At 48.5% G+C, this 13,246-nt stretch overlaps 1 protein-coding gene across 6 annotated transcripts in view; it reads left to right on the plus strand.

Moving 5' to 3' along the window:
• Positions 1-13,246, plus strand: part of NDRG4 (NDRG family member 4) — a 196,488-nt gene that overhangs the window by 98,678 nt on the left and 84,564 nt on the right. For all 6 annotated transcript variants that reach the window (XM_068260622.1, XM_068260620.1, XM_068260619.1 and 3 more), the window contains 5 exons: positions 3,605-3,710; positions 6,502-6,622; positions 6,708-6,770; positions 9,193-9,253; positions 10,850-10,936. In XM_068260622.1, coding sequence (XP_068116723.1) covers positions 3,605-3,710; positions 6,502-6,622; positions 6,708-6,770; positions 9,193-9,253; positions 10,850-10,936 — 438 coding nt within the window. The remainder of the gene's footprint in view (positions 1-3,604; positions 3,711-6,501; positions 6,623-6,707; positions 6,771-9,192; positions 9,254-10,849; positions 10,937-13,246) is intronic.

Genomic DNA, 13,246 nt, shown 5'->3' on the forward strand with positions numbered 1-13,246 from the left:
AAGGGAACCAGAGACGAAGCACCCTTTCACCATATATATCAGTAAGAACATTAGAGAAAACACTTACCCTGCTCTCTGTTTCATCCTCACTGCTAATAGTGTCTGTTACAGCTGTGATAAGAATCCCGGACTGAGCATTCAGTCTGGCTTTGCAGGGAATAATTATAGCTGAGTCATTATAGCAGAGCCACAAGGGGGCAGGCTTGGGCTTGAAAAGACACCAGAGAAGACAGACTCAGCTATAATCTTTCCATAGCAAAGCTAGACTGAGTGCTCAGTCGGGGATTCTTATCAGAGGTGATAACAGTCAGATTACACAGAGAACAATGAAACAAAGAGCAGATTAGGTGTTTACTGTCATGTTCCCACTGATTTATAAGGTAAAATACAAGAGGGTGCTTCATCTCTGGTTCTCTTTAAACTCCGAAAGGTTAAAGAGGAGCTGTCAGCTATACTATCTCAGAAAAACAAACACACGTATAAGTAGATTAATACTTGCTCTACTTACATAACACATGTATTGCACTGTCCACGTTTTGATTTTAGTGATTTTTCTACAGTAAAAAAGAGAAAATCCTTCTTCTCATTTCCCATTTTAATTGTGGCTATTTTGAAGCCAATCCTGATGTCATTTCCTCCCTTACTCTCCTCGGCCTGATTTGCCCGCCCTCCACTATAGAAAGTGCAGTCTCAGCATGAGAAATATTGGCCAATCAGAGAGGAACAGAGGTGTGGGCGGGGAAACAGGAGGGGAAGAGGCTTCAGCCAATCAGGCTGTATTAGTTAAGTCTGAGGGGAAGTACAGAAGAAGAAAAAAAAGACAACCCAGCATGCCCTGCAACTTCCTTTTTGTGTACCAAATTTTGTGTGTACCAAGTAAGAGTCAAGTAAACTGGGGAATGATCATTTATCAACAAGAAAAGTAAAAGTGATTTTAACTGTTGGATTGCCTGGTTAGCATCCTTATTACTTGTTTACCAGATAAAAATAAAGAATTGATTTTATGCCCGACAGTTACACTTAAATAGCTGTGGCTGGATAGTGTAATGGTTAAAGAGACTCTGTAACAACAAAAACCTCCCCTGGGGGGTACTCACCTCGGGTGGGGGAAGCCTCCGGATCCTAATGAGGCTTCCCACGCCGTCCTCTGTCCCACGGGGGTCTCGCCGCAGCCCTCTGAACAGCCGGCGACTGTGCCGACTGTCAGTTCAATATTTACCTTTGCTGGCTCCAGCGGGGGCGCTGTGGCGACTTTCGGCACGGAAATAGACGGAAATACCCGATCTCCGTCGGGTCCGCTCTACTGCGCAGGCGCCGGAAACTTGCGCCTGTGCAGTAGAGCAGACCCGACGGCGATCGGGTATTTCCGCCTAATTCGGAGCCGACAGCTGTCAGAGCGCCTGCGCAGGAGCCAGGAAGGTAAATATTACGTCACCGCTGCACGGAGGGCTACAGCGAGACCCCCGATGGACGCAGGACGGCGTGGGAAGCCTCATTAGGATCCTGAGGCTTCCCCCACCCGAGGTGAGTACCCCCCAGGGGCCGTTTTGTCGTTACAGTTCCTCTTTAAGGGCTCTGCCTCTGACACAGGAGACCTGGGTTCGAATCTCGGCTCTGCCTGTTCAGTAAGCCAGCACCTATTCAGTAAGGAGTTCTTTGGGCGAGATTCCCTAACACTGCTGCTGCCTACTGAGTGCGCTCTAGTGGCTGCCTCGCAAGCGCTTTGAGTCCGACAGGAGAAAGGCGCTATACAAATACTGCTATTATTATTATTATTAAATGGAGACATCCTGGTACAGCACACTTGTCTCCCAGGAAACAGGGTGCGGGCCTACCTATTTGTGATTTGTGACTGAAAGATACACGTGAAACAACATGCACTGCAGGGCCTCCCTGTAATGATCCGCTCAGCTGTCTGCACAGGCAGCAGACAACTGTTTGACCATTCCTTAAGTCTGTGGGATGCAGGTCTTTGGATAAGAGACCTGTCTTTACTTTGCAAGTTTCAGACTTGCTCTGCTGCTGAGGAATTTGCATATACTGGTTATGCAAATTGCCTAGTTGCCTCCTCTGAAGGCTTGCAGCATAAATACCATGTGATCCCAGAGTCCTTTGCTGGTTGTGAAGGTTTGTTACTGCAAACACTCCCAGAGTGTCAGCCTTGCTGTCGTTTGCTAAGATTATCTTAGAGTAATTCCTGGGGACTGCACTAGGCATTCCTTCTAGTGCAGTCAGGTTGTATTATTTGTATTGCCTTGTTCTCCCTCTCTGTCTCGATTGCCTTGTCACCAGCGGCGGTCGACAGGGAATCGTTCTGTCTGTCTGGGAGTGTAGGCCAGGGCTGCGGTTGCTACTGGCTGCTCCATTTGTCTGTCTTGCCGTGTGGATCGCACTCGCTCTGGAGGAAAGAGCAGTGGATCCTGCTAGGCCTATTCCTGTACTTGGATCACACTTGCTCTGGTGGAAAAGAGCAGTGGATCCTGCTAGCTCTGTTTCTGTACTTGGATCACACTTGCTCTGGTGGAAAAGAGCAGTGGATCCTGCTAGCTCTGTTTCTGTACTTGGATCACACTTGCTCTGGTGGAAAAGAGCAGTGGATCCTGCTAGCTCTGTTTCTGTACTTGGATCACACTTGCTCTGGTGGAAAAGAGCAGTGGATCTTGCTAGCTCTGTTTCTGCACTTGGATCACACTTGCTCTGGTGGAAAAGAGCAGTGGATCTTGCTAGCTCTGTTTCTGTACTTGGTTCACACTCGCTCTGGTGGAAAGAGCAGTGGATCCTTCCTGTCCCTGAACCCGGATCGCACTTGCTCTGGCGGAAGAGCGGTGGATCTTATCTGACCTATTCCTGTTGTTCGTTCGTCTGTCTGGAGCAAACGCTTGCGGTTGCCTGAGGTAAGACAGCCGTTTAGCAAGTGTTTCTGTTATTTGTTCACTTGTGGTCATTCGTTAGTCAGGGTGGTGTGCTTGTCTCTGTTGCGCTTATCGTGCGGAGACCGCGCCGTAAACGCGCTTGTCGCTGTTGTGCCTAACGCGCGGTGACCGCGTTTAGGTATTGCGTTTGTTATTTTCATTGACATTCTCATTGTATGATTTGCTGTGCCTTTCACTCTGCTCCTGTGTTTAACCTTTACTCTTGCGTCACTGTTGGCAATCGCCACTCTTGCGATTGCGTTCACACTTTGGTTTTCGCTGTTGTATGTCGACCGTCGCCTGGCGGCGACTAGATTGGTAGACATACATACATTCTGTCTCTGTGCTCTCTCCCTTGAGAGAAACTATCCTGCTCTGTATTGCCCCATTACGTACAATCCTTACCTGGCATCTGTGGCTGTGCAGAGGATCTGTTCCTCTGCACTCCACAGCTCCATCTGCCGGTTGGAATTCCTCTCTACGGGTGCATCCGCACCTTAGCTGGGTTCTCTTATCCAAACGTTTGTGGAGGATTTCCGTGGTGTCTGCGCGCAGGTTGTGCGCTGACCACGGAGATAATTCCACAATCGTTACACTCCCGAATCATGGGTTCAGAGAGGCTTCCTCAGAGTTAGGACCTGTTGGGTGTTATCAGAAATAATCCATTGATTGTTTCCTCTCTTCTTCTCCAGGAACACGACATTGAGACGCCCTATGGCATGCTGCACGTCGTCATCCGGGGCACGCCAAAGGGGAACCGCCCGGCAATACTCACCTATCACGATGTGGGATTAAATCGTAAGTGTACCAATGCCAGCGGGTGTGGATGTCTCCACCATTGTGTGTGTGATTGTATTAGGGGTGTCAGACATGAGGAGACAGCCGGGCCCCGCCCTGCCCTTTTCCCTCCATATTCTCAGGGGTGTCAGCCTCCCAGATGTGAATGTCACTGATAACCACACTACCATTCGCCCCTTCATCTCAAGCCCGCTGTCTGGGTGTCACCCTGGACTCCGCACTCTCCTTCACTCCCCACATCCAAAACCTCACAAAGTCCTGCAACTTCCACCTTCGTAACATCTGCACGATCCGCCCTTTCCTGACCTCTGCCACCACCAAACTCCTCATCCATGCCCTCATCATTTCCCGCCTTGACTACTGCAATGCCCTTCTGTCTGGTCTCCCTATGACCCGAATAGCCCCACTGCAGTCCATCATGAATGCGGCAGCCAGAATTATCCACTCCTCCCATCGCTCCACCACGGCGGATCCCCTCTGTGAATCCCTCCACTGGCTTCCTATCCAGTCCAGAACCAGATTCAAGATACTGTGTCTGGCCACAAAACCTGTCCAACCTACATTTCCGATCTTACTCAGAAGTACACGGCTAGCCGCTCACTACGCTCCTCCAATGAACTTCGTCTGACTGCCCCCCACATCACCCAATCCCATGCACGCGTCCAGGACTTCTCAAGAGCTGCTCCAACACTATGGATCTCCCTCCCTCCCCCCATTAGGGTTTCCCCCTCCTTTAACATCTTCAAGAAGGTCCTCAAAACTCACCTATTTTACTCTGGCCTACCCCCTTCCCCCACACACACACACTAGTGCTCCAAACCCACAGCTGAACTCTGGTCCCCTACCTTTCGTGTCCCGACCTCTCCCTCTAGATTGTAAGCCTTTGGGCAGGGTCCTCCTCCTTTTGAGTCCTACCTGATCACGCACCTCCATTACTGTGAACCCATGCTATGCATCTGAGTGAACCTAACTTGCCTAATCTCCATGCTCTATCCAGTGACTAAGCATTACAGCTCAGTGCACACCAAAACCGTGCACACCAAAATCTTGATGCGATCCGCCGGCCGCATCCGCCTGAGCATCCGCGTGGCTATTGTATTTCAATGGGCTGGTGCACACCGGCGGTTTAAAGTTTTAAGCAAACCGCAAACGTGCAGCAAGAGGCACGTTTGCGGTTTGCTAAAAACCTCAAACCGCCGGTGTGCACCAGCCCATTGAAATACATTACCCGAGCGACTTTACAGGCGGATGCGGCCCGGCGGATCGCATCAAGATCCGCTCGGTGTGCACTGGGCCTACCTTGTACTCATACTGTGCTGTGTGATCTGGTCTTTCTTGTATTCCTGTATTGTCGTATTGCTGTATGTCACCCCTAAATATTGTCTGTAACCTAAACTAATGTCCAGCGCTGCGTAATATGTTGGCGCTTTATAAATACAGTAAATAAAATACATAAATAAAAGTTGGTATCCGAATAATTTACTGCATTCTACCATGTGTCACTACAGGGCCTCTTTTAAAGGAGAACAGAAGTAAGAGGTATACGGAGGCTGCCATATTTTATTTCCTTTTAAACAATACCAGTTGCCTGGCAGTCCTGCTGATCTATTTGGCTGCAGTATTGTCTGAATAACACCAGAAACAAGCATGCAGCTAATCTTTTCAGATCTGACAATAATGTCAGACACACCTGATCTGCTACATGCTTGTTCAGGGGCTGTGGTTAAAAGCATTAGAGGCAGAGGATCAGCAGGACAGCCAGGCAACTGGTATTGCTTAAAAGGAAATAAATATGGCAGCCTCCATATCCCTCTCACTTCAGTTATCCTTTAAAGAAGCACTGGATGGAGATGTGTGGGATAGTACACTTGAGGAAGGGTCATGTGACCCGTGACATGTATGTGTCCATGCTCGAATAAACCACAAACGAAAGTTTGAAGCCTGAGTTCAATTTACCTGGGGCTCCTGCCGGCCCCCCGCCCCGCAGACGCCCTGTGCCTGCGCCATCCTGGATCGATCCTACGGTCCCCGCCGCAGCTTGCTTCCAGTTTTTGCAGTTGTCTCAAGCAACTGCGACTGCACGAGCAGCTCCCGGCAACGTCAGCGGCAGCAAGGACGCGCATGGCCAGGGCTGCGCAAGTGCAGTTGCTTGCGACGTTAAAGTTGCAAAAACCCGGAGGGGCTGGTAGAAGCCCAGGTAAGTTGAACTCATTTGTTCCCTCAGGCTACAGTACTGAATAATATCGGGGGGGAGGGGGGACTGGTTTCCAGGTGCCCAAGGTTCCTTTTATTAAAGTGGATCCAAGATAAACTTTTACTCATTGCATAATTGTGTTCCTTTCATATAGTTTATAGGGCATTCCTCAAGCCAAATACTTTTTTGTTTTGTTTTAATACTCTAATTCCCTATAAATTAAACAAGCCTCGCCCACAGCTTTTCACAGTGCCTTGGCACTGTAGTAAGGGCTTATGGGAGCTCATTCTGGGCAGGAGTAGGTTACTAGCCATTGATTTCAGAGGCAGAGGGGAGGTGGGAGGTGGAGAGGGGACTGCATTTACACACAGGCAAGCTGATAGCATCTCCAGCCCTCAGCCTGTGACAATGTGACAAACAGAACATGGCTGCTGTCATTGTATCACAGGAATAAATAATCATAAACTGTTGAAGCTGTTTGCAGCTAGATATGCTGTGTAAACTTTAGATAAGATATATAGACAAGTTACCTTTTATAGTTAGTTTTTCATCTCGGATCAGCTTGGAATGTATTGTTTGTTCTTCCTGTCTATACAGATAAGCTTTGCTTCAACACCTTGTTTAATTATGAGGACATGCAGGAGATCACTAAGCACTTTGTTGTGTGCCACGTAGATGCCCCAGGGCAGCAGGTTGGGGCCTCTCAGTTCCCTCAGGGGTAAGTTCTCCTGACCTCATATCCACATTGTTCACTGTGACCCTTCTATGTAGTATATATGGTATAACTGTCTCTCTTCCATCAGGTATCAGTACCCCACTATGGAGAACCTGGCCTCCATGTTGCCAAGCGTGCTGCAGCACTTCGGGTAAGACTGCTGTATGTCTGTGTGGTGAGGTGTGGCGTCAGCTCTCCAGGGGTGATAAGGAAACCCTGTACTGTGTCACTCTGTGGCCATCCAATAATGCAGCTCTCTACTAGGCAGCCTTTCTACCTCAGCACACCTGGCTGCTCTCATAGGCCCAGTGCGCACCAAAAACCGCTAGCAGATCCGCAAAACGCTAGAGATTTGTGGAGCAGATTTTTTTTCAGAGCGATTCTAGGCATGTTTAGGCCTCTTGCACACTGCATGCTTTTCCGATTCCGTTTTTTAATCGTTTTTTACCTCCGATTCAGATTTTTAATCCTTACTGCATGCTGCGTTTTTTGATCCGTTTTTCTGTTGAATGTATTCAGGGAAAATCGGAATTGAAAATCGGAATCAGAAAACGGATTTGCAGTGTGCAGGGAGCCTTAGAGAGGTTTTCTAAACATGTCTAGCGTTTTTTGGAGTGTTTTTATGTAGCAGATTTCATATACTGTTACAGTAAATCTGTTACTAAACAGCTTCTGTAACAAAAACGCCTGGCAAACCGCTCTGATCTAGCGTTTTTCAGAGCAGTTTTTCCTATACTAAAGGGCCCGTTCACACTTAGAACCGCAGAACGTAATCGCCGGCGTTTTGCGGGAGTGATTTTCCCGCGGTTAGCGTGGAAAAATCACTGGACACTGCGGCGGTTTTGGAGCGATCGCTAATCACGCTAATCACGATCGAAAATCGCGGAACGCTCGTCGCCGGCAAACCGCTGCATGCAGCGCGGTTGCGGTTATCGCTAACCGCAACCGCGGCAGTGAGAACACTGTCACTCGCTACATTGTGTAGCGGTTCTTGCAGTGGTTGCGCTAGCGGTTTGCCGTGAGCAAGAATCGTGCGATTCCCGCTCAGGTGTGAACGGGCCCTTAGCATTGAGGCAGAAACACCTCAGAAATCTAAAAAATGCTGCAGCCCCCGAGTTTGCGTTTGTGGAAATCAAGAACCGCTCTGGTGTGCACCAGCCCATTGAAATACATTACCCAAGCAGTTTTCAAACCGCTAGTGTTTTTAAAAAACGCTCCAGAACCGCTCTGGTGTGCACCAGCCCATAGAGAGATCTGAATCTACTCAGCTGCGAACTCTCACAATGCTTGTTCATGGAAAACAATACTGCATGCCTAAAGCATGGTACACACATCCAATTTTGATTGGTGAATAATTGGCCAATTGTACCCTTTCCATGCTGTACCTACACAATCTGTTCATAGGCCTCAATTCACGAAGCATTACCGCATTCGGTAATGCAATAAACAGCTGATTTTACTGGTCACCTTGCCAAATGCCAATTCACTAAACCCATCACCGCACTAAAATGACCGACTTGTGAGGTAAATTACCAACTTGTGCTGTAAATAGCTAAGAAATGTCAAGATATTGCAATTCACAAAGATTAAAGCATTTGGTAAATCAAGTAAAAGTATTCAACAACAATAAATAACATTTGTACAGCGCTATTCTCCCGTAGGACTCATAAGCATGGCTCAGAACAATAATCGGCTGATTAGTAAATTGTGGTACAGAGGAAGAACCCGATACGTCCGGAAATGCCAGGCTAAACAGGTGGCTTTTCAATCTGGATTTGAGTAACTCAAGGGAAGGGGCTGTCTTTACTGGGAGTGGTAGGGCGTTCCAAAGGTTAGGGGCAGCATGACAGAAAGTTCTGGCTTCAAAGGTTTTGAGGTGCAATCTGGGAGTATATTCAGTATTTACCTCCAGCTCAGACCAGACGAAAACTTACATTCTCCATGCGGTAACATTAATAGATATAGCAGACAGCCAGTAGGGAGAACCAGGCAGCCCTGCTTCTCACCCCATTTGATCCCATACTCTGGAGGGCGGGACTTCAGAACAACAGAGCAGGAGACATTTAGAAAGGCTTTTCTGTATCTCATTAGATGTACCTATCTATATACTGCTACACAGAAGAGCTCCCTCTAGTGGCGGCAGCACATCTAAAGGGATGCCAGGGATGCACTGCACAGGCAACTCTAGACTCATGCACACCACTTGTGGGAAGACACACCGCTTCCTACCTGATCTGCTCCACAGCTGGTGACACTTACCGAGCAAGGCTTAGTGAACTGAAGCATGCTTTTTTGGTACATTACCAAACTTCTCCGCATGTGGGAAATCTTAGTGAATTTGGAAAAAAGTGTAAAATACGGAATGCTCTATTTTACCGACCTAAATTATTTACCGAATTGCTCTTAGTGAATTGAGCCCATAGTATTCAAAATCTGTTGGCCCTCACACTAGATGAAGGTGGTAAAATTGGCCAATGATTGACTGGCCAGTGAAAATTGGATGTGTGTGGCAGCCTTAACCTCCGACTCAGACCTCCGACTATATAGCTGATGCTTGTGCCTCCTCTCTGCAGGTTCCAGACCATCATTGGCATCGGAGTGGGCGCCGGATCTTACGTCCTGGCCAAGTTTGCTGTAAGTCAGTGAGAGATACGAAACCTCTGCTTTGTTTGAGGAAAGAAAAAGACATATTGCTCTCAGTCTAAGGACCCGATCGGGATCTGTGCGGAGCTTTGCAGCTGTGCAAGCACTATGTGCTGTGATCCCTAGAGGAGGGGTCCCCAACCCAGTCCGTGGCCCACTGACGGTCCGTGGCCTACAGACGGTCCGTGGGCTGTTTTGTGTAGGTCCGCGGGCTGGCCTCTTCTATTTTTTTTCTTTCAGCAGAGCAGCATGCAGCATAGTGTCAGTAGGTGGCGCTGTTCTCTCATTACAGGCAGGGACATAACAATAATAATGGCAGTATTTGTATAGCGCCTTTCTCCTGTCGGACTCAAAGCGCTTGCGAGGCAACCACTAGAGCGCACTCAGAAGGCAGTAGCAGTGTTAAGGAGACTTGCCCAAGAAACTCCTTACTGAATAGGTGCTGGCTTACTGAACAGGCAGAGAAGAGGTTTGAACCCAGGTCTCCTGTGTCAGAGGCAGAGCCCTTAACCAGTACACTTTCCAGCCACTGCTGGGGATTCAATTGCAGGGGGACCCTTAGGGGGAGAAGGGGGGCCCCTGGCTCTGGGGCCCTCCAGGGCCATATTTAGGGGAAGAAGGGGGTGCAGCACAGGAAGGGGGAGCAAAAGGCACAAACAGCAATGTGCCTGTGTGATGATGTTTTGGGCCCAATGGTTTTCCATGCGCCCGCACCATGGCCTTCTTCCCTGTCCGATCCTCCGGCCGCCCCCCACCCAGTCCCCAGAGAAGTGTTTGCACTGGAAAGCAGCCGAAAAAGATTGGGGGCCCCAGATTTACATTTGGGCAAGGGCGTAGCAATAGCCATAGCAGCTGGTATGGGGCCCTGGAGCAGAGGGGGCCCAGGTGGTACTTAATGTATTCACCATTACTTTCTTGTGCTCCTCCCCCTCTGACTTTGTCTCAGTGCCCCCCATGTATTATGTGCAGTGTTAGTTGCATGAGAATGTAAATTGCCCAATTAACTCCTATCCATAGGGCAGGGGCAGGTGGCATTTCTCAAGAATGCCTCCATCTGAGGGCCCCAAACCCTACTTTTGGTTACCTATGCTGGTGGGGCGACTTTTGGCAACCCATGCTGGGGTCTACCTAAGGGATTCCTCTGGCTACCCTTACTGAAGGAAGGGCTACTTAATGCTGGGAGGCCCTCTAGTTACCTAAAACTGGTGTGTGTAGGGAAGGGGCACAAAGGAGCCTTGCTATTTTTGGGAAGGGGGCCCCAACCAAAACGTTGCTATGGGGCCCCATGATTTCTAGCTGCTTTTGGGGGACAGCGGCCAGGGATTCCATCACGTTCCTTTGTTGTCCCATGCGCCATTACCACCGCACCCCCAACCAACCACACCGGACTGAGATTTTCCAACTTGACCGATCGATGCTTTTATCCGATTTCAGCCTGAAATCGATCGAATCATCGATTGGGCAGACATGTTGTGTCAGCGATTTTCACCCGCAGAGTCGATAGATGAAAGGCCAGTGTCAGAGTCACTGTACTCCTCCAGATCACCGATAGAGACACTCACATATCAATATTCTTCTCTCTGGCAGCTCATCTTCCCAGAGCTGGTGGAAGGTCTGGTTCTGGTGAACATCGACCCCAACGGAAAAGGCTGGATAGACTGGGCAGCCGCCAAGGTAAGACGCATGCAGAAGGATATTCACTCATTCAGCACTTTATTGGGAACACCCCAGACTGATGCTCTGAGTCTCCCCTTCTAATGTGCATACACACAGGAGATGAAAGTCTTTGCAAAACGCGGGATCAACCTGACGCATAAGATTGTCAAGAGGGTTTGTTTCTAAAAACCTACTAATATTTTGTCTCAGACACTCTTGATAAATGCCCCTGTGAATGCGTAAAAAAGAAGTAAGTAAATAAGAGCATGTTTGCATGACGTGTCTTTTGCATGAACTGACAAAAGACACGTCGTGCAAACATGCTCTTATTTACTTACTTCTTTTTTACGCATTCACTGGGGGACATTTATCAAGAGTGTCTGAGACAAAATATTAGTAGGTTTTTAGAAATCCATGCAGAACTGTCTCAGACATCCTGAGAAATCACTAAATAGTACAGATTCCTTCTAAAACTGTTGTAAAATAGGAGGAGCTAGGAAGGTCTCTCAGACAGTGCAGTGTGTGAGGGGAATTGCTGTTGCTGAGGTAACCAATACATCTGATGTATTGATACTGGCAGGCTCTGAGGAGGAATTCAGCAGGGGGAGGAGCTCCTCACAAATCATGTCTAGCCTGCACTGCTGCACTATCTATAGAACTGCTATCAAGCACTTCTTATTCTGCGCCAGTTTAGGGATGAATTTGCACTTTTCTTAAAGGGGCACTACAGCGAAAAACTGTAAGGCCCGGTTCACATTAGCGGTGGCTATCCGGAATAGCCGTGCCGGAGCCGCACCGCATGCTGGCCGGACGAAACGGACGCACGGCATAGCAATGTAAGTCTATGCCAGGGTTCACATGTGTCCGTTTCGTCCGGACCGGAGCCGGACCGGATCCGGACTCCGGTGTCCGTTCCAACATGCGCTATTTTTTGGTCCGGCTCCTCCGGCAGCCGTATCCGGGGCGGAGCCAGACTGCACCATCCGGCCAATGGAAACCAATGAGAACCGGAGAGCGCACAACACACTGGCAAAAAATCCGGATGTTCTACCCCACTTCCTATGAGGATTGTTGCGGCGATATTGTATCGGGGACACATGGGCAACCATTTTGGAGTGGAGCAGCACGAGCTGGAGATGTTGGCAGCATGTTGGAGGTGGAGGTGAGTGCTAAACAGCGGAGGGCCTGATTCCACAGGTCCCCCTTCTGCTGACCTCCCAGACCCCAACATTTTTTTTTGTTTTTATACAGGTTGTTATCTCTTTAAGAATCCGGATCCGGACCGCAACCGTGTTCATACCGCACGGAAACCGTATGCAACCGGACCGGATCCGGACAGGAACCGTACGGTTCAGGTCCGATCCGGCTCCGGTGCGGTCCGGACATCCGGTGCGGTTTTGCAAGTGAACCGGGCCTTAAATGTGAAATATGTGCAAACATATACAAATAAGAAGTACATTTTTTCCAGAGTAAAATGAGCCATAAATTACTTTTCTCCTATGTTGCTGTCACTTATAGTAGGCAGTAGAAATCTGACAGAAGTGACAGGTTTTGGACTAGTCCATCTCTTTATAGGGGATTCTCAGAGATATATTTATTTTCAAAAGCACTTAGTGAATGACAGTTGCTCTGTCCAACTGCCAAAAAACTGTGTAGCGAGCAGGGAAGCTGGCCAGCATTATTGTTTAAATCCTTTTTAGGGAATATCTTTATAAAGAATAAAAGCCTTGCTGAGAATCCCCTATGAGGAGATGGGCTACTCCAAAACCTGTCCGTTCTGTCAGATTTTTACTCCCTACTGTAAGTGACAGCAACATAGGAGAAAAGTCATTTATGGCTCATTTTACGCTGGAAAAAACGTACTTCTTATTTGTATGTGTTTGCATGTATTTTACATTTTACAGTTTTTAGCTGTAGCGCCCCTTTAACTGTAGTGCAGCTCTAGACATTCATGCTAAACTGCCACTATTACCTAGGATTTAAAGGGGAACTGAAGAGAGAGGTATATGGAGGCTGTCATGTTTATTTCCTTTTAATCAATACCAGTTGCCTGGCAGCCCTGCTGGTCTATTTCTCAGCAGTAGTATCTGATTAAAACCAGAAACAAGCATGCAGCTAGCAGGGCCGGATTTCTACTTTTTGCCGCCCAAGGCCCGCTGTAACTGGCCGCCCCCCCCCCCTCCTAACAGCATCCTCATCACCCACACACACACTTTTCTCCTCCCAGCAAACACAAGACTTGAACTGAAACTACTGTAGAAATCATCTTACACCCCACCGTTTCAGCACTGGGTCCCTCTCTGGTCAAATGGGATTCTGCACTGGGCA

This window comes from Hyperolius riggenbachi, chromosome 11, assembly GCF_040937935.1.
Source record: "Hyperolius riggenbachi isolate aHypRig1 chromosome 11, aHypRig1.pri, whole genome shotgun sequence".
NCBI lineage: Eukaryota > Metazoa > Chordata > Amphibia > Anura > Hyperoliidae > Hyperolius > Hyperolius riggenbachi.